Source organism: Oxyura jamaicensis, chromosome 6 (genome assembly GCF_011077185.1).
Source record: "Oxyura jamaicensis isolate SHBP4307 breed ruddy duck chromosome 6, BPBGC_Ojam_1.0, whole genome shotgun sequence".
Classification (NCBI taxonomy): Eukaryota; Metazoa; Chordata; class Aves; order Anseriformes; family Anatidae; genus Oxyura; species Oxyura jamaicensis.
This window is the reverse complement of record NC_048898.1, coordinates 7,296,821-7,320,208: the sequence shown is the minus strand read 5'-3', so window position 1 is coordinate 7,320,208 and position 23,388 is coordinate 7,296,821. Positions and strand designations below refer to the sequence as shown.

Below are 23,388 nucleotides of genomic sequence, written 5' to 3'. Positions count from 1 at the left end.
TCAGAACAAAACAGGGAAATGCAGTATATTCACATCGAAGAATATAATCTAGTTATGCTCCTTTAACAGGGAAAACAGAGTATTTTTGTTCTTCTGAAAAAAATTCGAACCATCTTCTGTTTTATGAAAACACTGATTATCTCTTCACTTCATTCCTTAATTTTCAGTAAAGGTGCAGATCAATGGATATCTATACTTTTGATTGTAAACCTAAAAATTTTAACACTACTAAATCAGACTGGTGACAGTTTCAGAGTAAGAAGCAACAGAACTCATGGTGAAATATCTGTCAATAGCATTAAGTGAAAATAATCTTTTTAAACAAAATCATATACAACCAAAAATAAAATCAAATTCTCTTCAAGGAAAGTAAACTTGAAAGAAAATAACCTTCCATGGAAGTCTATACGGACCAGAAAACGAATCAGGAATCTGATCATTCCCTCTGCAGTTTTTAAACTCTTGAGAAACACAGTTAGCTGCCAGGAGCTAATTTTGGGGAATATTAAAAAAAAAAAAAAAAAAAAAAAAAAAGATAATAAGAATTGTATTTTGTTATGAAAAGCACATGTTTACATTGAAGGCCACATATTTCAATGCTTTGCAAGAAAAGGTAAATTTTCTGGAGAATATTTGTAACAGCAATCTTGACTTACAGTTACTATAAAGTCAAAAAAAATACAACAGTTAACATTCCTCTTGTTACTTCCTGGTTACATTCTCCTCACCCCAGCCCCCTCAATTAACAGAAAGTCCCGCAGGTCTCTTATTTCAGATTCTTATCAGCAGTTCTGAAATAGAAACCCTCCCCTGCCCTTTCCCCCCTAAGCTTCTCATTTTTCTACTTCATTGTCAGTTAAAAGAATTGACAGCATGACAAATCCAAACCTTTCTTGGACATTAAGTACTGAGAAATTCAAGTCATATGATTTTATCCTTCACCCGTTTGACTAAGGTATCCATCAGGATAACCCTAGTCAAAGGGCTTATATTAGAGAAATTGATTATGAAAATATTCATGAAATGTCTATACCCATATGCTTTATTTTCTTAAAGAAAATACTGTAATATGTCAATGTCCTGTAGGCAAAGACTAGAACAAACTATTACTATATTTCATTTTTTGTCATTATATGCTGTACAGGAACAGATTTGGAGTGAAATAATTGTAACAGCCTTCAGCTGCTCACTTTAAAAATCAATTCAAGAGTACAAAAAAATAGCAGTAACATCTAAGATTCAGTGATGGGAAAGAAGGGAAGAATAGGAGCTGGGACATACCATTAAGTTTTCAAAACTCTTCAATGGATATGCATATATTTAACTCTCAGCTCATGTGTTACGGTCCCATGGTTGCACCACAAGGGGCTCATGTTTCCAGACCACTTTCAGAAAAAAAAAAAATACTTCTCCTAGAGAGCAGAAGAATGTTTTTTGTTGTTGTTGTTTTATTTCCCCAAAATGCTCCTTCCCAGTTATCATGCATTTCTTCAGAAATTACAAAAAAATTTACAAAAAACTCCCAAAACAAAATACACATCTCTGAAAAACTCTTAGAGTACCAGCTCTGGATTAGGACATAATAGGATTGCTCAAAGCAAGTAAGTGGGGTTAATAATTATAATTATTTAAAAATAGTTGCTTTTTTAATACAAGTTTTATTATGTAAAATAGCTTCAAATCCTTACCCACATGGCAAAGTTTGTGCAAACATTTCAAGTCAGGTACTTCAGAGTCTTTCAATATTAAACAGAAATCAATAAATACAAGTAGTACAATAAAAGTTAAAATATATTAATTAAAATGCATGTTGTGCAACCTCAACATAGGTGTTATGGACCCCTTATTCCCAGAGGCTCCTTACTTACCAATTCATAAGAGCCTGTATAAGGTTTTGCACAAGTATCCCTAGCACTGCGTTTCAAGAATCTACCCAGTAACGTGTCTATTGAACACAATAAAAACATACCACAATATCTTAACAAATGATGATGTTTAAGAGAGAAGATCCATTTCACCCTGTGAAATCTGCTTACTGTCTGTGAAGAGTGAAAATGAGATAAATAAAGAACAGAGCAACTTCATATTACAGCAAAACAAAACAACACAAACCATCCAACCCGTCAGATTAAATAACATTAAATATGTCAGTCTTCAGATAATGATAAATACAAGGATTTTTGCATAGGCCTCTGGAATACAGAGTCAGAATTATGGCCAATAAAACATCCACTAATAAGTCTAATTTTCTACTACTCCAGCCTAACGAGTACTCAGAACCAAGAAGTTAAACCGAATAGTAATTTCATTAGCTGATTAATCAAGTTAACAGAGGTAAGAAACAACTTCTGCCTTCCTGGATACACAGTGCAGCACTCTAGTATTCATGGTCACTGGACTTCAGTACTTGATTAAGATCACCGTGCAATACAATCATTAATACAGAATTACCATATAATTTAACACTCAGGAACTGCTACACTGCTCATAACATGATCTTCAGAACATAATAGAATGGCATACGCAAACACTAAAGGAAGATGCTCTTTTTGCTATTCACTCAGAATTCATAGGCTTTAGATAAAGCAACCTCGATGGCAGTTGATATATAGGAAGTAATTTAACATGAGATATCATTCAATGAGATGTAGGTATGTTCTCAATGTGTCTTTGGTTTAGGGAGGCGGGAATACCGATTAGAGGGCAAACTGTCCCCAGAATGCAAAACGGTATTCTGTGTTTGCACATTTTCCTTTCTCTGTACTGGTGGCTTTGGGATGTTTGTCTTCAAACAGGTGTTTTGAGGCTCTTGAGACACCGGTGTGGATTTCTGGCTGCTCGTTTGCTTAGATTTAACAAAGGACATAGTTGGTGGGCGAAGTTTGGACACTTTCTGACTCTGTTTACCCTTCAGGTCATCTGGACCAGATGTTGGCTGTAGCTGAGTTGAACTACTTGATGGTAGAAGCTCAGGTTCCTTGGAAGCAGCGGAATGATTTGCAGATCGTGAGAGTACGGCCGCTGTAGGAGGCACTAAAGCATTTGGGGGCTTTGCAATTCTTAAAGTCTTTGGCCGAGAAGCCTGGTATGTGAATGAGTGTTGACCTTTCACAACTAACTCAGTCTGCACCTCTCTAGCATCATCTCGTGCAGAGGTCTGAAAACAAGAACGAGATGGTAACGTCCCTTCCTTATCACTAGCCACCTCTCCGGGGTCTTCAGTATTTTTATTTTTCACATTTTCTAAATACGATGTACTCTCATGTTTTACGTTTAATTGTATGTTCATTGAAGTGTTTACATCATTCAGGCTATTTTTAAGAGACCCATTTGCAGCATTTTGATTCTCATGATTGCCATTTTCATGCACACCATATTTAGAATATTCACTGTGGGCCTCGATATGTGGCATTTTTACTAGTTTTCCCTGGGCGAGGTCTGTGGAACTGGGAAGGCTGCTGGAAGGCTGTAGTACTTGAGGCTGTTCAAGAGAGAAGAATGCAATAACACGTTAGGCACAGAAAACTCCAGATAACATTCTGAACCCAAAAGTATGCTGACTGGATGCTTGATAACAGCTGTATATCTTTTTTAAAATCAAAATTTCAACTTGATAAAACAGGATGGTTCATGGGACATGTACAAATGTGATTTGTAACTTAGGTGAAAAGTTAAACCATCACTGAAATACACAGCAACATAAAGACCAGAAAAAATGTATTAGCTTAAAGTAAGAAAATAAAGAAGGCTTGGTTGATGGCTTTGCCCTAGTCTGCAGTACATCCTAAGAATGACACAAATACTGATCAAATTCTGACTCAAGTTCTTAAACAAATGCAACTGTTATCAGACTGTATCCATCCTTTAATTTCTATTCACTGCACACTCAAGCTAGCTGTCTCAAAACTTTCATCGGTGCTACACACTGTACAGGCAGGAAAGGAGTTTAATGGACCAGGTGCACTTACGGTGCATTTTCCTCACCTAACCAAGGTCAGAAAATTGGATACAGGCATGCTGTAATTAGGTCACTGAACAGATTTAGGCAACCATTTTATCTTGAAGTGAATTCAAATGGAGTGATAAAGAAATCATCTTCAACAAAACTGTACAAAGCACATGTGAAGCTAGAGATATATACTACCACTCTAATAACCAAGGAGATAAAGAAAACTTGATGAAGCCTTTACATTTTGCCAGAAGAGACATTCTAGAATCAGATAAAAGAATTGCCAATACCTCTTTCGGGTCATTTCTACATTTTCGTTGTTCTTCCCTCTAAAAAGACCTAAAATATTCATGTGTGTACAAACACATCTTGGACCTTAAACTTGTACACATATCTTGGAAGAATAATTTTTAAAAAATCAGTAATGCATGGCAAACCCCCAAACCTATTAAACTTTAAACTATACTTTTTAGCAAGTTTCAGGTTTGAATTATTTTCTTTATAACGGAAAGACACTCAACTACAACAAGCTAGTCTTTTCCCTACTTGAATTCTTACAAAGTGATAGATTTTATAGGCATAGTAGACAGATTTATAACATGTTTACTAGTGAAATACAGTCTGTGAAAAATCAGTAATGTTTGTCTTTAGGGATTATGTCACTTCAGTCACCCTCTTGAATTATCCTCAGCTTGTAAATGGGAAAGCCAACTATCGTCTTTTTAGCTATTAGAATTCGCAGAGAGAACGTGATGGTAATTGTGCGTGCCAAAGTCATTTCTAGGAAGAGAGAGTATCTCAATATTCTTTAGATTTTCATCTTTCACTCAGCAGGATTACTACAGAAAATCAAATCCTCAGAAAGTTCATCATCAAGAGAGAAGTTTAATAGTAATGGGAGAAATACCAAGGTTTCTTGATCTAATTCAGATTTACTGGAGTGTTTTCCACTTAGTATAACCAGTTCTACCTGTAAGCAAAGGTAACATCTAAGTTCGACCAATGATACCTGCGAGTGATGGACAAGTAAGTGCAAACATGTTGAGCAGTCTGAATACAGGTTGTTTTGGAAGGAAGGAAAAAAGATTTTTAAGAAGTGTCAAATGAATATCAAAACAATACTCCAGAAGTAATGCATTTTTCCTCACTTAGCCAGAACTACGTTATTTTTTTGAGTGCTGTCAAATGCAGAGCTATCCTTCTTAAGCAAACAATCCTACAGAAGGGAGGCAATAAACACAAGTAGTAATTCTGTATTTTAAGAATTACAGCTTAAAACAAGAAGCCTGACATTTTTGTAATTTTTTTTGTAATTTTTCAGTGTGCATGTAATGGTTTACAGAAACCATTATCCCGCCATCTTAGAAGTTGACAGACAAATGTTACAAATGTTAGCCATGATGATTCATTGTTTTGAGACCATGCTTGCAAAAACAGAACTGCTAAAAATGAGAGCTGAAACCAAAGCAATATATACCTGATTACTGTATAAATACTTAACTCAGATTTTCTAATCCTAATGAAGGCAAAAATTACTAAATTTATAGCAAGCAGTATTGCGTCAAATCCAAATACATAAAAATCATTGTCAAAAAACTTTTCCCCTCACCTAGAAAGAGTCTCTAAACACCAGTCTTAAAAAATAGATTATTTATTTGACACTACAAATCCTAGCTTCTTATCAAATAATGCTGGTTATACTAATCAGCAAAATGAAAAATTTAAGTTATAGAAAAAATTAAAACTTGTATAGGAAATTAATAGAAAAATGAAATACACCAAAGAAACAAGGTTTCTATAATGATATTTCGTTTTGATAACAGAACAGGTGATATTTGAGCTTTTCCATTTTGACAATTTTGCATTTAATGCTTTACATAGAAAAATAGCCAATTACGTACTTTCCTCGTTATCTTTCATAACCTAAAAGTGTCTAAGCAGCATAATTTTCATGAAGTTAGCAATTCAAAAGTAGTACACAGCTACACGCACAGAATTATGAGGAGGGCACTACAGCTATCTTTCACTACGTTGTTTTAAGTACTGTACTGTTTCCTAATACTGAATTTCTACTTAGTCTAAGTCCATCCAGTTTGCTACACATTACCATTCAGATTACAGTGAAAGCAGAAACACAACACTTCCAAAATATGCAGGTAAATGTTTACAAGGTATTCAACACTGAAGACTGCATTATCTTCATCCATAGTTCACATCTTTGCCTTACACAGAAATTTGCTTGTTATCAGGGAGTCTTAATAAATTATGACTAGGTAGTAGTGAAAGCACCAGCAGAAGGATTAGCACTTGGTGAAATCCACTATAAGATGGAGGGGGGAATAGAAAGAAGCATTCCACCTTCTAAGGATATTTTATTTCATGGAAGTCTTAAAGAAGTTTGTCATCTGCCTTGCTCTAACTACTCTTCATAGATAATATTTCAGGGAGGTACTGATCATGGCTTGATGTAGACTGTCATTCTAAGAGTGTTTATTGGACAAAAATATAAGTAAACTATTCAGAGAGACAAAAACACCTGCATTCCTTTGTGATGCTCCTGAAACCTGAAGTTAAACTCTAAAACGTTTCCTAGTACCATGCAACTGAGGAAAATTAATTCTCCCCAAAAATCAAAATACATTAAACAAAACGCTTTGTGCATGCATTCCTTTTTTTACAAGAAAAGAGAACAGTCTTTTCTGTAATGGCAAGAGCTTTAAAGACTTGGATATACTGATGCACCAAGAAGACTAAATTACAGTTCCTACCGCATTAGGCTAAGATTCTTTTGTTTCTCTCATCATCCCGAGAAAAATAACCCATCTGCAAACAAGTTTACCATTAATACTCATTACTGAACCACTGAAATAGTTTTCCAACAAAAAGCCAATACAGATACAACTACTTGACCAGTGTAACATATTCGTATCAGTGTGGCCATGACAGTAACAGCCACTGCAGTATCCCTACTGTAAAAATTCCCTTCAGTTTTGCTTTGGTTATTTGGTATCTCTAATCTGAATACCCATCTCAATTCCCCATACAATAACTCTGCAGAATGAAATATAGACATTTTCTCCCTGTGGTATTCTGAGGAACGAAGGAAGCGAAGCTATGGAAAATCAGAACTGCATGCACATCTCCAATAGACATGCATCATGCACAGGGCAAAAAAAAACAGTGAAAATGCATGAGGAGATGGGAAGAAATCTGAAGTTGTACTGTACCACGCTTTATCACAGAAGTAATGGACTAACTTCTCAACTCCTTGCCAATGGCATAATGGGAAAGCAGAGACAAGAAAAAGACAAGGACAATGATGTCAGAGGACCAAGACAAAACATTGAGCAATTGCCATGACAGAACTGCAACTTTTCATCATTTAAATTGCAATTAGCACATCCCCCACTTGTTTTTAATCCATCTTCAAGAAACAAAGATAGCAGCAGTGTTTAAGTAATAAAGTACGAGCAGTATTTATAGCAAGACTTGCACGGAACACCTTTGTTCTTCAAACATGAAGTCTTTAACACATTTCATCTCTTACACTTCAAATACCATTAAGAATAGTAACTAGAATTTGTGTATGATTAAAAACGTATACATCAAAAATGTCTGCATCCATGTATATACACGTTAGATATCTAACAATGAATAGCAATGTCATAAAATATATTGTATTACATATTTTGACCTAGTTGCCTTTAGCCATCTTCCTTGCAACTCACTCATGAGCCTGAAGACTCCAAACTATCCCTTTTTTTCTGATCAGTTTCTACTTTTTGGAAAGGGGTAAGGAGCAATGAAGAAGACAAACCTTCTTGTCCCGTAAGTTTTTCAGTTTCTGATCAACCTGACATCCCTTATCTCACTGCCATGGCACAGGATAAACTATCATTTCGCAGCCCTTCATTTGAAGATGTAGCCTTGCTGGAAGGCTCCACTGGAAAGCTGTCATTTTCTACCTCTGGCGAACATCCAAGATTTTGCACCTTAAATCTGTAGCATTTGTCAATACTTTCATTTTGGATATTTTTTGTTTTCTTCCAGCTAGCTGTACTATACCTGTATTCCAAAATCATGAAGTAGCATTCTACAGCATGTTATATCACCTCAAACTACAATACAAAACAAGCCTAATATTTTGTTACTGGGCTTGGTTGTGTTGCGTTGCGGTGCGTGTGTGTTTCCCTTCTCCAAACCATCATTCCCCCTTGTACAGGGTAGTAAAATAAGTAGTAATATGGCACAGCATGAACTTTTGTCTGTGTAGTCTGGATATAAGAACAACTTTCTACAAGAAAAATATTGTCTTAAAGAAAAATTACTGGAAATTATATATAGCTACATCAAGGCAGGTATTTCATCCATAAACTCAGATATATGTGCAACAAACAAAATTATGACCACACATTAAATTGAGTTTTGTTTGCAAATACAACTAATTAGGTACAAGAAACATTTCCACTGTAGTCCAAGCTGCACACTAATCTCTCACAGCACAAATACATATATAAAAAGGACAACAGTATAATCATTCCAGGACATTTTTAATAATTTGTCACTCTTCACATAAGGGTCATAGAACTTCCAAGGTAGTTCTCTGAGGCAAATTTGTTCTCCTAACATTAACTCTTTGCACACCATATCAAGAACATGAATTGGTCAATTAAGTCTTAGATTAATCACAGAAAGACAACATAATGTTAAGCAATATACCCTGGTTTAAAAAATTGCATGGAAAAGTAAACACGCACCTGATTTATAATCAACATGCATACAGCAGCTTACTTGTTTGTGATAAAAATCTGTATCTCACCTGCTAGAATTAAATTACCTTTATTTGTAATGCTTATGTAGAAAAGCTCTAAATAATTTTCCCACAAAGTACATAATAAACAGATGTGAACTGCAGTTCTGGAGGTGAGCCACAAAACAGCTTTCATCTGTTTCTGCATGGAAGAAGTACTTGGGGTTAGGTGTCTACAGAAACTGGTATAATATTCTTGAATTTCAACAGTTTGTAGTCAGTTCATTGAAAATATGTATTCTACATGGTGAATTTCTAGAGCTGTGTCATTAAAGCTCCAGAATACAAATATAAAAGTTGGCAAACACAAAAGTTTCAAGTGGTATTAAAGAAAGTTTGCCATGTCATCAAGTTATATCCTATTACCAAGAAAAAAAAAAAAGGAACACAGCACAGCATAAGAGCTGAGTTCAATACAAATTATAAGAATAAAAAATATACTTAGATTTTTATTTTTATTTTTTCAAGAATGAAATTGTGTTATTGGGGAAACGTTTATGAAATATAAAATGCTGAATTGTTTCTCAGGCTATTGAAACAACATGAAGTATTACAAAAATAGTTCTCATTAAAGTTACAAAACACAGTGCCCAATTCCAAAGCACAGTAACATAGTGTTACAGCGGGTTCTTAGGTCAACTTAAGCAGTAGGCACCCTAACCCTGTAACTGGTGCTAACAGAATTGTATACATGACCGTATTATAATATTACGTAGCAGGGAGATATTACCTGTCCTGTATAAGATATACTTTTACAGCTGCTGTAAACAACTAAATATGAACAGTTTAGAGATCTATACCCTCAATCTACTGTGTTTGCAAGTGTTCTATGTATCCATCACATATCAACAACATACGAAAGAAACCTACATCATTCACAAGTGCAGATGCTATTTTAGGTTTGGAATCCTGAACTTGTCAGACTCACAGAACAGTTGGGGTTGGCAGGGACCTGTGGAGGCCATCTGGGCCAAAGCCCTGCTCAGAGCCTCCCAAAGCAGGGTGCCCAGCACCACCTCCAGATGGCTTTTGAAGATCCCTAAAGACGAGACTCTACAACCTCTCTGGGCAGCCCGTGGCAGTGCTCCATCACCTGTACAGTAAGGAAATGCTCCCTGACGTTGAGACAGAATGTCTTATGTTCCAGTTCATGCAGACTTTGGGCAGAATTTACAGAAGTGCCTGAATTCCAGCATCTCCAGACAGAAAAAATGGCCAAACAAAACTGCGATTCCTTTGTGGTCCCAACACCTTCCCTATATTACTGCAAAACAACATTAATTTGACTGTAAGCTTTTCCTGTTCTTAGTGGTGACACCCAGCTCACCACTTGCCTCAAAACCCCACCTTCAGCATTCCTTACCAACTCAAAAGACCAGAGACCTAAAACCACAAAACCAAGGGAAGATGTAGTGTGGGGACAGAAGGATGCTAATGATAATTCTAGTAGTATGCTACCTAATGGGACCCTGCTCTAAGAAAAAAAAAAAAAGTAAGTCCCTGATCTTGTGCATATCAGATGAACTTCCAACATGCCTCTTAATTTATATTTCATTTTTTTCTCAGCCTTGATAAAAAAAAGATAAATACTTACACAAATAAAAATGTTAGAAACCATTATAAAAACATTTTGCTGAGCAGCAATTAGAGTTTAGGTTGATTAGTCCAGTGAGGTTAATCATATCAATTTTAACCTACTTTATTTCCATTAATATTAATACATAGAATTTAATACATAAGCGTACACTAAAAAAAATCAACCAGCTTTAGTAATGGAAGTTCACTATGGAGTTCCTGAAAAAGAAGCTATTGCTGTTGGTGGAAGAACGAAGTCAGGGCTCAGAACTGGTACAAGATTAGCAAAAGTTTTCTTCTTTGAAAAACAGTCAGAGTGAATGATGTGACAGAGGCACACATCTGGCAGCTTGGACAGCACCATCCCATGTTGACTATGATTGGTAAGCTCCAAAAACATAGTATTTATATGTTCCTCAGATGTAATACCTATTTTCAAATTATTTCTCTGCTGACAGGACAGCAAACTAGCTACGCTGTGCTATGGCCAGCCAGAAACAGACCACATGATGATCAGCTTTTGGGGTTCTACATTCATTACACTTACACATACGCACACACAGAAACAAAGCAAATCCCTCTATGGCATAGAGAAAAGCCTATGAAACACAGAGTGCATTCCTGGTGAGTTGATTACATGAATATTGTCGCAGAAACGTCAAGAGAGTATTTGAAATACAATTTGAGATATTTTACAATATTTTTCTTCTTGCATTTGAAATAATCATTAGTATTATTTCAAATAATGAAATAGATGTAAGCTTAGTTTTCCAAGGTGCAGCTTATTCTTCAGATCTCCGCTGGGCCTGGAAATCTTAGTGTTTCCATAATTTTACTGTATTTCCTGTCCAAATACACTCTTGGACATTGCTAAGCAAACACTGTAATTTTCAAATTACAGTAAGTTTTAAAAATATAACTTCAGCTTTATTAACCAGTTATATTTCTCTGAACAATTATCCATTTACAATGCAATACCCAAGCACAAAATAAGACTTACCATTTCTCTACGATTATGTAAACACACATTTTTAAAATCAGCAATTGTCTTGTTTTGCAGATCCAGGCCAAGAGAACAAAAGCATCTTAAAACAGCCCATATTATAGCAAGCACAAAAGCAATGTTAGCAAATCATGCAGGTTTTGCAACAGCCACTTCAATGTATTAGAAGTCTTTTTACAATAACATCATCAGGAAAAAAATACTAGTTTCAGGAAAGCCATTCTGTAAGTTAAGAAAACTTCTTGTGAGAGGCAACGACAACTACACTTTTCTCACCAATATTTTTAAGTATTTCCACAACTTATTTATGTAAATACATCCACATATGCATACATGCAGACTCATGAGCAAACAGAACACACAAATAGGAGAGTATATTACAGCCATGAAAAAGGGAAAAACGCAGCAAGCAAGACTTATGTTAAGACGAGACAGGAAACAGGGGCCTATTTGGTTTTGCCTGAGGAAATGCTGAAGTAAATCAGCATTTAATATCTGTTATAAAGCTATAAGTTGTAGCTGCTTATATGCTGGGTGAAGGAAGCAATTTGGTTAGCCACAGACTGTTGTGTATGTCTGTAAATCTGCCTGAAAAAGGAGGATGCTACGAGATGAACAGTGCGTGCAAAGGGAAAGCTTCTACTGGAACACAGTGAGGGAGATGAGTGAGAGGTACAGACTCACTCTGTCTGCGGTGCGGTGGAACAGTCCGAGGGATGCCCTGGAATGAGCCCTGCCAGGGAGAGAAGGAGGGAGCAGAATACCCACCCTGTGCAGAAAGAGAGAGGGGGAGAAGTATAATAAAAAAAGAGAACAGGGAATTACAAGACACCAAAAAGCCACACCAACCTTTTCTGTTTTCCCCCAGAAAGGCATCGTTATATTCACAGTTTTGCCACTTTAAGGCAGCCTTAAAGTCCACATTACAATGCCCTAGACTAGCCAGAAGTCTTATACACATCCATTTTCATTCAATATATATGTACAAATTTCTGTTAAATATATTTTCAAGGGAGAAATATAGGAGCTGAACTTTTTGTGTTAAAATGGATGCTATAATTGTTGTTTTCATAGCTTTCAAAAGTGTTTTTAAAATGTCTCACTGATTAGTACATGGGTTAACAACACCAATCCACTGGGAAACCAATCGGTTTCAGTTTACAACAAAAAGATTCTATCTCAGAAAACATTTCCTAGCAAAGCCTGGTGCATTTTGATAGTATTATTGAATGTGAAAGAGGAGACGTGACATTTAAATGCTTTCTTCGCATTTCGTTTTAGGAGCTTGAGCTTTCTTCTACAGAATCAGAGAATTGTGACTATGTATGTCAATGACATGCAAGGCTTGGCTGTCAGATGTTTCAGATAAACGAAGAAGCGACCCAAGGAAAAGTAACTTTACGTAGATTATATTTTTTTTTTCCTTTAAAGGAAACCTACCCAAGCTGGAATTACCCTTTTAAAATAGACAATCTTGATTTCGTATTTTAGCAAGACAGGTTTAAATCTTTACAGTCCCTTTGTTTACCGGTTTAAAACGTCTGTTTCAGCAGGTTCAGGAATACTGGTGCTGAGAATAAGGACTGCCATTGCTTCCTGGCTACCAGTAACCTACAAACAGCAGCCATTTGTAGCATTCCCTCATATAGCAGGTATAACACATCTGAACAAACATCTCTATCAGAAGTGACAGGAACACAGTCTGCCCCTCTCCTCTTGCTTCTCTGCTGGCCTATCAGTTGCACGTCATATTGTCCTTTGTCCAAGGCTGGGCAAATAATTCAGCAGTATTTTATTTCCATGCTTCTTTTAACAGAATATTAAGCAAATTTCTACAAAAATATTCTGCTTGTGTTTATCCTACCAAATATTCTTTTATTTATCCTAGCAGAAGTTTAAACATTCCCCTGAACTACAACTTGTCTTCTTCTAATTAGATTGTATTCATCATTACTCCAAGTTTCATTTCTGTTAAGACATAACTTAATGCATCCCATTTAAATCAAGTCTTGAATTTTGTAAGCTAGAACACGAACTAGAACAGGAAATAAAGAAAAAAAGAAGATGAGAAGATTTCTTTATTCGTCAGAAGCTGAGACAAAACAATTACTTGAAAGAAATTTTATGGGATTTTTTTTTAATCAAATTATCTCTAGATGGAGATATTATTTATCATGTTCTTACAGTCCTCCATCAGTAGTTATCAACATTCACACAATTTTTAGACTGCTCCACGAAAGAACATAACTAGTTTCAGTTAAGTTGTATTACAAAACAACATAATATATTGTATTAAAAAACAGATATATTCCTAAAAACAAGATGAACTGATTAGTGATTGATGAGATTAACAAAAGTTTTAGATTCCCACAGCACTGTACAAAAGAAGACTACATTTCTCAGGCCAGCTTGTAGTAGTTTGCTCACATTTTATCGTATCATGGTGGAGGAACAACTAGGAATTCTTCCCATTCTCTAAACATAACACAATCTCCAGTATCATCAGGTACAGGTCTGATCTTCTGAAGACCTCTTCAGTGTGGCAATGTTTTTTTTTTTTGTCATTGGTGGTGGTTGTTTTTTTCCTGTTAGATTTCTTTCACATTAAGGCATTGAATTAAGAGGAGTGGTGAAAATTTTATATTCTCTTTCTTTCTTTAAAGAAAGGGATTAAGGCAAGTACAAGCCAGCTGATCTACAAAATTTAAGATATTATTGTAAAAGCAAAGAAGATGTCTTGATACATTCCAGTACTTTTTAAGCATCTATATTAGCACTTCAAAGCACAGCCCTAAATGGTCTTCTCTGTAATTCTTCATGGTATTTAATCACTACTCATTGACTGGAGAAGTAAATGAAGAAAGGGCAAATAACTTCTTTCAGTGTTTTGCCTGCTAAACTGCTCTCCAGACATGGTTCAGTTCCCTTCTCGCTGATGCCAAAGAACATTCTATAAGCTGAGAAGCAGAACCAGCTATTCCTCTGGCAGCAGTCTTCAGAGATTACATTGCTCCATGCAGGTCAGTCTCAAATAAAAGCTAGATTTCTCCTTTGTAGAAATAATAAAAGCATTGTCTAATTGTACATTAAACGAAGTAATTAAAAATTAACATCAGTGGAACTGAATATGGAAGGAACAAGAAATACAGTGTTGGGAATGTATTAGTGTGGGTATTAAAAAGTTGATTTCTTATTTATTTTCTACAAAGGATAAAGGTTGTACTGATCCTCTAAATACATTAAGAGAGGGGTATCTGACAGTAAGGCTGGCTTATGAAAAGATTACTTTTAATAGCATTTTACAGAACTTCAGCAAAGAAATCTACAAAACTTTCTTCTTTCTAGAATGACTCACATTCACTCCCCCATTAGTCAAACATATGCTGATGCTCCCAAGAAATCCAAAGAACAGGAAAAAAACACATACACACAAATAAATGTGTCTCCTAGATTATGGCATATATTTTAAACACACAGAAAATAGTAGTTTCCTAATGAATATAGGGAAGAAATGTGAATAACAACCTTTGTTGTGTGACTATTAAAGAGCCTCTAAAACCAATAGGCAAACAATGCTAGAATTGAAAGATGAGAACACTACTTACCTAAGTGTTTATTTAAAAAATGAATTATGCAGAAGTGCAAAAAACAATAGTATTCTTCTGGGTTCTGAAGCTTAGTGTGATGCAGGTCTTTACACTTGCACTTCAATGTTAGACAGCAGTCCCCACAGTTCCTCCCCTCAGCTGTTATGTGCATCCAGGCCCTAAACTTAAGTCCCATTCCTCTCATTTCCCAGATATTGAAATTGTGAAACAACAAAAACATCCCAACAGAAAAGTGACTCAGAATTTAGTACCAGGCAAAATATTCAGGAAAAGTGTGGGAAAACAAGACTAATTGAAATCAAGCAGCCTACAAACCACAACAAAGTGATGAACATTTTTCACAGAACCTGATGAATTTTATCATTGCTGCTAAAACCTTTGACCCTGAAGTTTTGACCTTTACTGCACTGCAAAACTATGTGGGGGCCAGGAGAATTCGATTTTAGAAAAATGCTACTACAAAGATATTAAGGCCAGAGTTCTCCATTGCTAGGAAGAGACCTCAACCTTAGAATAAGCAATCACATGAATAAAAGCAATTGCTTTTGCCAGAGCAGGACAAGAGAAATAGTTCTAAGGTACTGCTGCATAGTAGTCTTCGACCAACAGCCAACCACTGCAGCTATTTTTCCAAGGATACACCAATATCCAAACCACTACTGCTTTAAAATGTCTTTCCTGTTACAGAAACAAATGCAGGAAAAATCCACTTTTATCCCCATGTCTATCTTTGCTGTCTCACCTAGCATTGCCAGCTGCCCCATACAAACTCAGAGCACCACCTCATGAACAGATTTACAATGACATATTCCAAGTATCAATGCAAACAAAATGTTTTTGCAGCTGTTTCCTTTTGCTAGCCTGACACCCAGGAAGATTATAAATGAGCAGCTCTGACATGCCATTGTATTTTTGGAAGTACAGAACATCAAGTTTTATGTGCTGGTTTTAGACTGAACAAACAAGAACCGCTGTGAAAGATTTAAAGGACCTCTGCTCTGCACATGTCATGCAGCATCACCGTAACAAAGCAAGAAGCAGATGCACAACAAGACTATCTAGTCCAGTCATGGTACTGTGTTGCCAAGGAAGTACATGCATTAGTCTTTTTTAGTATATTAAAACAGATCAGCAAGTGAACAGCACAACAGAGAAGTGCTGGACAATGGGAGAAACCTATGCCAAATGTAAAGATAAACACTTGCGTAGCAACTAGGCTTCAATACCTGGAAATTTAAAGTTGCAGAGTCAAAGCATACTGAAAATTTATAGCTCAGGGAAGAAAATACTCAAAGACAACAATACAAAGACAACCAAAGCATTATGAAGGTTCACCGAAACAGCTGATGTGAAAGGCTTTGGAACAAGCAGCTGGAACAATACACTAATGGAAGGTAAAGAATATCTCAGCACAGAAGTAGAAAAGAGGTGTAGCAAAGAACAAGACTATGCATGCTCCTGTACACACTGACTTTTTCTATTGCTGTTTTACCAGAGGCAAGAGTGAATTTTATATAACCTTTAAGAAGCAAAATAAATCTCATCACCACTTGCTACTCTGAGACAGAGGAGAAAGTCATCTCTTAGTGTTACTATTGACTGTTTCAAGGCACAGGAGAGCACCTGAACCATGTTCTGATACGGAACTGGACCTCAGGGCTAGAATTTTATTTTTTTTTTACAGGCATTGTCATCCAAATTCAGGGGTTTATAGTTAGCTTAATGTACTTCTCAGCATCTGCAAACAACTTTTCTAGTTCAAGACATCAAATAACTTGACAACAGAAACAGAAGACATCTAACCCCCTAGTACCTTTAAAATCTCAGTATCTTTCATTATTTTGTATTACAAAAACAATGCTGCAAAACATGCAAGACAATTGTGGTAACAGATGCTCATATTTTTCTCCCTGTAAGCTTTCTCCATCAACATAAAATTCCTGAGGTAGATTTGTATACAAAATTTCCATCAAGTTTTTATTTGTATTATTCTCATGATCGTTAAACAGAAGGAATATATTGACTAGAAGTGAATTCAGTGTAAGAGATGGATATAAAAATCCATCTAGACGTGTCATGCTCTATGCTGGCAGTCAATACCTGCACAAGACTTTATTCTGAGGATGGCTAACCAAAAAGAATGGTTGCCTCTAAATTATCATCGTCTATATACACAATCAGAAATTATATAATGCAGTTTTTAGCATACTTGCAGGACACAAGACGTACTATGTAACAACCAGACTGTGACCAGGCAAGAAGTAGCTATTAAATTTTAATATGCCCAGTTTTCAAAACATTTCAAAACAGCTTTGAAGAATTAACCTAAAGTTACACAGCTCACATTTATGTAAATATTTACTTCTAAATATAACCCTTGCCCCCCCCCCCCCCCGAAGTACTTTCAAAAAGTTTGCGGTCTCTATTAAGAATAACCCCGAATTCATTTTCACATCAATATGGGCCATTTTCTAGAACTGTATCTGGTAATAAACAAACTGTTAATATAAAAATGTTGAAAGGATACATTTAATGATACTTACGTGTCTATTCACTAGGAAAACCATGAAGCAATCATGAATATTAGCTATTTTAAGTAGAGAGTAAAACTGCAATAAATTACTGCAATTAACATGGTCTTAAATTTCTGAGATCTTGTAATAGCTGATTTCCACTCTCACTATTCTCTAGCTTATTCCAGCAATTATTCGTTATATACCACTACATTAACAAAGTTTGTTAAGCACATTTCTGGAAGTATTTCTTGAAAAAGTTACTACGTACGTTCAAGGACTTATTTATGCTTCACAAATTTACACACAGTGTGAGTTCTACTAGAATTTGTAAACTGTCAGAATAAAGTTTATCTCTCAAGAAAATGTAGCTTACTTCTGCTTTCCAGCGCAAGTGACATTTTATTGGGTTCCAGATCAACAATGACTTCATGTCGAGGCTTTATCTACATTTATTCTACTTATATTAAACCTTGCAATAAAGCATACAGCAGAGGAACTATTAAACCAGAAAACTGAGGTCTAATTATTAGAACTGGAATTTGGCTACAGCAGCAAAACTGCTGCCCTTTGAGAAATCCTGCCTTAAGTAGCTACTATCAATTTTTTTGTTTGTTTGTTTGTTTGTTTATGTCTTATCATTTGCTTTTAAGTTTCATGGAGTCATTCTGTATGCATTCTGCCCAAAAACTTTTTGAGCTATTATTTACAAATAACAGTTCCTGAAAAGCAGTTTATTTTGAATATTTGTCAATACTTTGCATTTTCCAATTCCACTATCAATTGTCCTGAGAAATTTCACATGTGAAGATAAAAATACTGAGAGGTTTGTTATGTGTATACATATACACATATAAAAACACACCCAACCAGGAACATACTGGTTAGCCCTTTTTTATTTAAAAAGATATTCTCACTTAACCTGAATTAATTTCCATATGACAATAGTGTGTTTTCAAGCAAAAGTACTGAATAAATTCAAAGGAGTGTACTTCACCTTGATTGAAGAGATAATGGGGTTAAAATGAATCCTTTACCTGAGATTTAATGTCTGAGCTTCCTCCCATTCTCCATCTCCTCCAATATCTTTGTCTTACAAATTAGTAATACAGGTTGCTCAAACTGAAGCTTCTGCAGTTAGCAATTAACTTTTAATAGTTACTAATCTGTCTCTGAATTTACACTGAAAATGAGATTGGAAAAAAGGGACCACCAACAACAACCACTAACTTAGGCTCAGTATCATTGCAGAAAAACATTCTGTTATTGTTGCAGATGAAATTAAGTGTCATAGATGAAATTAAAACCTGGGAAAACGAAATAATACAAGAGCTCCAAAGACAAAGGATAACAGAATGGAACAAACATTAAAGATATTACACTTACTTACTGGAACGAAGGTGCCAAAGCAAACTAAGAGATAGTTATGTTCTCTTTACTCTGCGTGCTTTCTAGATAAGATGTTGAAAAGCTAGGCCTCAACAGGAAACAAGTGTTTGCTAGCAACTGCTAATCATACCCTGTGGTGGTATTCCTATCCTAGCACTAGATATTTAAAAGAATAGTTTTAGAAGGCCAGCAGTGGCAATCCATCTTTACTACAATCTGACATCAAATAACTAGTGGTAGGCTAAAAGGAAACAAGAATAACAAGAATTCTAATCCATTTTTAATCTTCCAAAGAAATCTCTCAGGATTCTCTCTCTAGAAGCAGTAGCTGCAAGATTATGATCTGAAGACTATTTGCTGGTGACTGATAAAAGCCTCGTTCAAACACATTTCTTTATTATTTAATATCAAAAGTATTGCCTCCCCTCACATCATCTTAAGTGTTCCGTTACTGATCCTTGAAGAATTTAACAATGTTGCATGTTGTATAATGGAAGCAAATATGATCCATGCAACAACATACCGGAATGAACATGCCCTTTGTCAAAGTGATTTTCACCCAGTTATTTTTTGAAAAAGCTAAGTTCTTCAAATAAATGATTGAAAAAAAATACTAACTTTTCTGTTGTTGTTGTTTTTTACATTCAGGGACTGAGAGTTAGAATACACTGTTACTTTTCTTCAAACATGTGCACAGCAGCAATGAAACTTCAGCAACGAAAAACAGATATGAATACCTATGACTTGAAAATCAAAATAGGAAAATGTCTTAATGTATGCTTAGATATACAGCTTGGGCTGCCTGTAACATAAATAGCGCAAAATATGATTAAGTACAGAATTCTAAATTCAGTTATATATTTTAAAATAAAAGTTTGTAATAAACTTATAAATAAGAAAAGGTCAGCAAAAGAATGTGTACGGTAGGCACAGCAGTAAGGATGTATGAATAGAACACTAATTAGAGAGTATAACCTCTTAAATAAGGCCTGCCAACTTGTGTAATACAATTAAGAATAAAACTGGGGAGAGAAATACAAAGTAATACCCAAGAAGGAATGACAAGTTTTACTCACAGAGCTCCTTCTCCAGGAGGTTTGTGTAAATTTATCAGCGCACACAGATGTTGCCCCTGAAGGTTTTTGGTTGTCTCTCTGGCAGTTACATCTAGTGGCCTTAACCCCCGAAGAAAGCGAAAGGAGAATTTGTTAGAAAACAACTAGGTAAGATTCTTGAAAAGCACCATTGAGGCCCAGTACTCAATACCACGTTTATTTTGTATTGATACAAATAGAGTATTGGTCTAGTGTTAATTGCTTATCTAACAACTAATTCTCCAGGACTACATCTCCCTCTCAGGAGGGTACTTGAGAGACGTGGATCATACATATGCATATGCACAAAAATGCAGTCATTGCAAATAGCTGCAATTATCAAGAAGATAAACAGGTAGGTAACAGTATATTCAAAATAGTCACTTTATATATCGAGACAAAATTGAAACATAAATGTTTCTACCATTTAACAAAAGGAAGGTGCATGGGGACTTATGAAAATTATTATAAAATGAAATTTCATATCCAATGTCATAACACATCCTATAGTGTGAATTAAGTTTCACTACCATTAATTTAAAAAGGGTTATGAAAGCAGCTAGAGTCTCATTAGCCATGGAAAATGGCATGGACTGCACAGGAAATCACAAAGAAAAAGCTATTCCCATCACAGAAATCTATTTGTAATGTTCTTCTAAAGCTCAAAATACATTTAAGTGACATCATACCCTCCCCTCCATGCTACTTTGTCATTTTGGTTGTGACAAGATCAATCAATGAGTTTCAAGTAAATTCAAAAAGCAATTTGTCTAAAACAGCTTCAGAAAATGGCTTGAGAACATGGGACTATTTTGAAAGAATTGTCAGAACAGACTAGTTTGCTGGAACCAAATGCAGAAATATACATGGCAAAACCCAAAGTTTACTTTGAACAGGAACTAAAAGTGAAGAGGCATAAAATAATTTTGCCTGAGAATATCTGTGTTTATCTGGACATGATTTATGATAAGCGTCCCCTAGTTTCAGAGACGTAACTTTTATTTGGTCACCCCAATATTAAACAAAAAATCATGACTGGCCCTACTGAATTAAAGATCCCCACCAAAATCGACCAAAATTGTCAAAGTCAGAAGTTTAGCTCTCTTAAATCCTTTGTAAGAATTACCTATTAATCTTGCACTCTGCAGTAGGGATTTTGTTACGCATTTAACATTATACTTACAAGTTGATGCTCTAATTGGTTGATTGTTTCATCCTTTTTCTTCAGTTCATCTTTAAGCTTCCTGATCTCATTCACCAAATCTTCTGTCTGCAACAGAACATGGGGCAATACAAAGTTTTCCATGTGGGCTATACAACCTAACTCAACACCTCTACAGGACATGCTACTTCAGGTGTTCATGGAGCCCTAGCAGTGTCTTTGTTGGCAACATGGTCAGTGGGACTGAGAGCACTCTCAGCACGTTTGCCAGCAACACCGGGCTGTGTGGTGGTGCTGACACTTCGCATGGAAGGGATGCCATCCAGAGGATCTTTGACAGGCTTGACAGGTTGGCTCGTGTAAACCTCTTGAAGTTCAACAATGCTAAGCATAAGGTCCTGTGCTTGGTCAGGGCAATCTCAAACAGCAATAACAAGCTGTGTGATGAGTAGATAGAGAGCAGCCCTGCAGAGGAGGACTTGGGGTACTGGTGAATGAAAGCCCAAACATGAGCTGGCCATGTGTACTTGCAGCCCAGAAAGCCAATTGCATCCTGGGCTGTATCAAAAACAGCGTGGCCAGCAGGTCCATGGACATGATTCTGCGTCCCTCTACCCCGCTATCATGATACCCCACCTGGAATACTGCATTCACCTCTGGGGCCCCCAGAACGCAAACAGCTGAATTTATTTGAATTCATCCTACTAGAAACTGACAAATTTAAGTCATGTACGGTTCAGGAAATTAAAAGTGAGATATATGCAAGTTTGATTTCAAAACAAAAAATATTTCTCATCACATGGTAATCTTAACATATTTCACAGCTATGCCATTATAGCCAGGCCATACGTTGAGGGGTGTTCTATCATTCAGTAGCATACATCTACTCTTTCATTTTCACTAAATGTTATTAGTTACTGCTTTAGGACAGCATCCAGATGGGTTTCTTGTGGAGTTTTTCTAAACCATATGCTAACTTTGATTAAGGAAATGACAATTCAAAGTGTCAGCTAAACCTAGCTTTTGTTTTTTGCTATGGAGTTAAAAACCAATATATTTTCCTTTAGAATTTAAAACTAAGATTGTGAGGGAGATGGCTGTACAAGCACAACTAATGTATCAGACAAATAGTTCAAGAGAAAATAAGCCCTAAATGAAACGTTAATAATGTAGAAATCAGGATTGTTAAAGGATCATGTATATAGATCTATGGTTTTGGCAAACCTCTTAAACCCTGAAATCAGGATTTGGACAAGTGACCTTCAAACAGAAATCGGACTGTAAGTCTTCTTCCCTTTCAAAATATATTTTTAACTTCATTATCTCCTCAACAAGTATTATTCTCCTACTGTAGTGTAGGATTAGTGATCTTTCTATATTGACTTTACAGTAGGAGCTTCCAGCAATTCCATAAAACTTCAACACTGTAGGAAGCACAAGTCTGTGACCATAAAAGATGATCCTTTCTAGAATAACCATTGTGATTGCTTCTCTCTGTAATACCCATTCTAAAACAAAAATACAACTTTGATTTTGTGGTGTTCATTCTGTTAATTTTTAAGTTCTTATGTTTGCTATACCTGCAGTATTTCAGGAAAAACATGCTTTAGAGGAATGATATTTTAAACTGAAGCATAAGTCAACAGCGTCTCATGAAATACAGAATGTAATGACAATTATGGTATGATTACACTTCAAAGCAAAAATTGTCATTAGCAAAAATTGCCTTTTCAAATTCTAACAGTTACCAAATTGAGAAAAATCTTGAAAGATGTTATTCTACAGTTTAATTCGCCACAACTGCTACAAGTATCAAAAGTTATTTTTAATTATTTAAACTGTACTGGTATTAGTCAGTATTTCAGAAGGTCAAATAAATCCTTTCATTTTAACAGAATTTGATTTGACAAAATAGATTTGAATAGATGCACACTACTTCAGTGATAAAAATTTTCTTTTTACAAACAAGTATCTATTCTGGACAGTGAATCAGTGTCATTTACCTTAATGTAAGTTGGCTCAGGTTCTTCTGGTTCTGGACTGGATGGAATTGAGAGTGTGATGTCCTGGAGTGACACATTCTCATCATTCTAAGAGAATAAGAAGAAATCATTAAATTACTCATAGGAAAAAAAAAGACATTCTTCCCAGCTTTATTTCGAGGATGTAGATAGACACATCACCCCTGCAGAACCTGCAACAGTGTCTGACTTACCTCACTGTGAATTTTCTTTTCTTGCTGTTGTTTTCATCTGATATGAAAGCATGCCTTGCAGCACATGTAC

At 35.7% G+C, this 23,388-nt stretch overlaps 1 protein-coding gene across 6 annotated transcripts in view; it reads right to left on the bottom strand.

Moving 5' to 3' along the window:
* Nucleotides 1-1,132: 1,132 nt before the first annotated feature.
* Nucleotides 1,133-23,388, bottom strand: part of CCSER2 (coiled-coil serine rich protein 2) — a 68,786-nt gene continuing 46,530 nt past the window's right edge. For 2 of the 6 annotated variants that reach the window (XM_035330169.1, XM_035330171.1), the window contains exons 7-12: nt 23,107-23,193; nt 21,125-21,211; nt 19,924-20,022; nt 12,022-12,106; nt 7,177-7,216; nt 3,354-3,481 (exon numbers count right to left, since the gene is read on the bottom strand). In XM_035330169.1, the coding sequence (XP_035186060.1) occupies nt 3,418-3,481; nt 7,177-7,216; nt 12,022-12,106; nt 19,924-20,022; nt 21,125-21,211; nt 23,107-23,193 (462 nt within the window). In that variant the 3' untranslated portion in view covers nt 3,354-3,417. Of the gene's footprint in view, nt 3,482-7,176; nt 7,217-12,021; nt 12,107-19,923; nt 20,023-21,124; nt 21,212-23,106; nt 23,194-23,388 lie in introns of all 6 variants that reach the window. The other 4 variants (XM_035330170.1, XM_035330172.1, XM_035330166.1 and 1 more) reach the window with 2 other exon arrangements.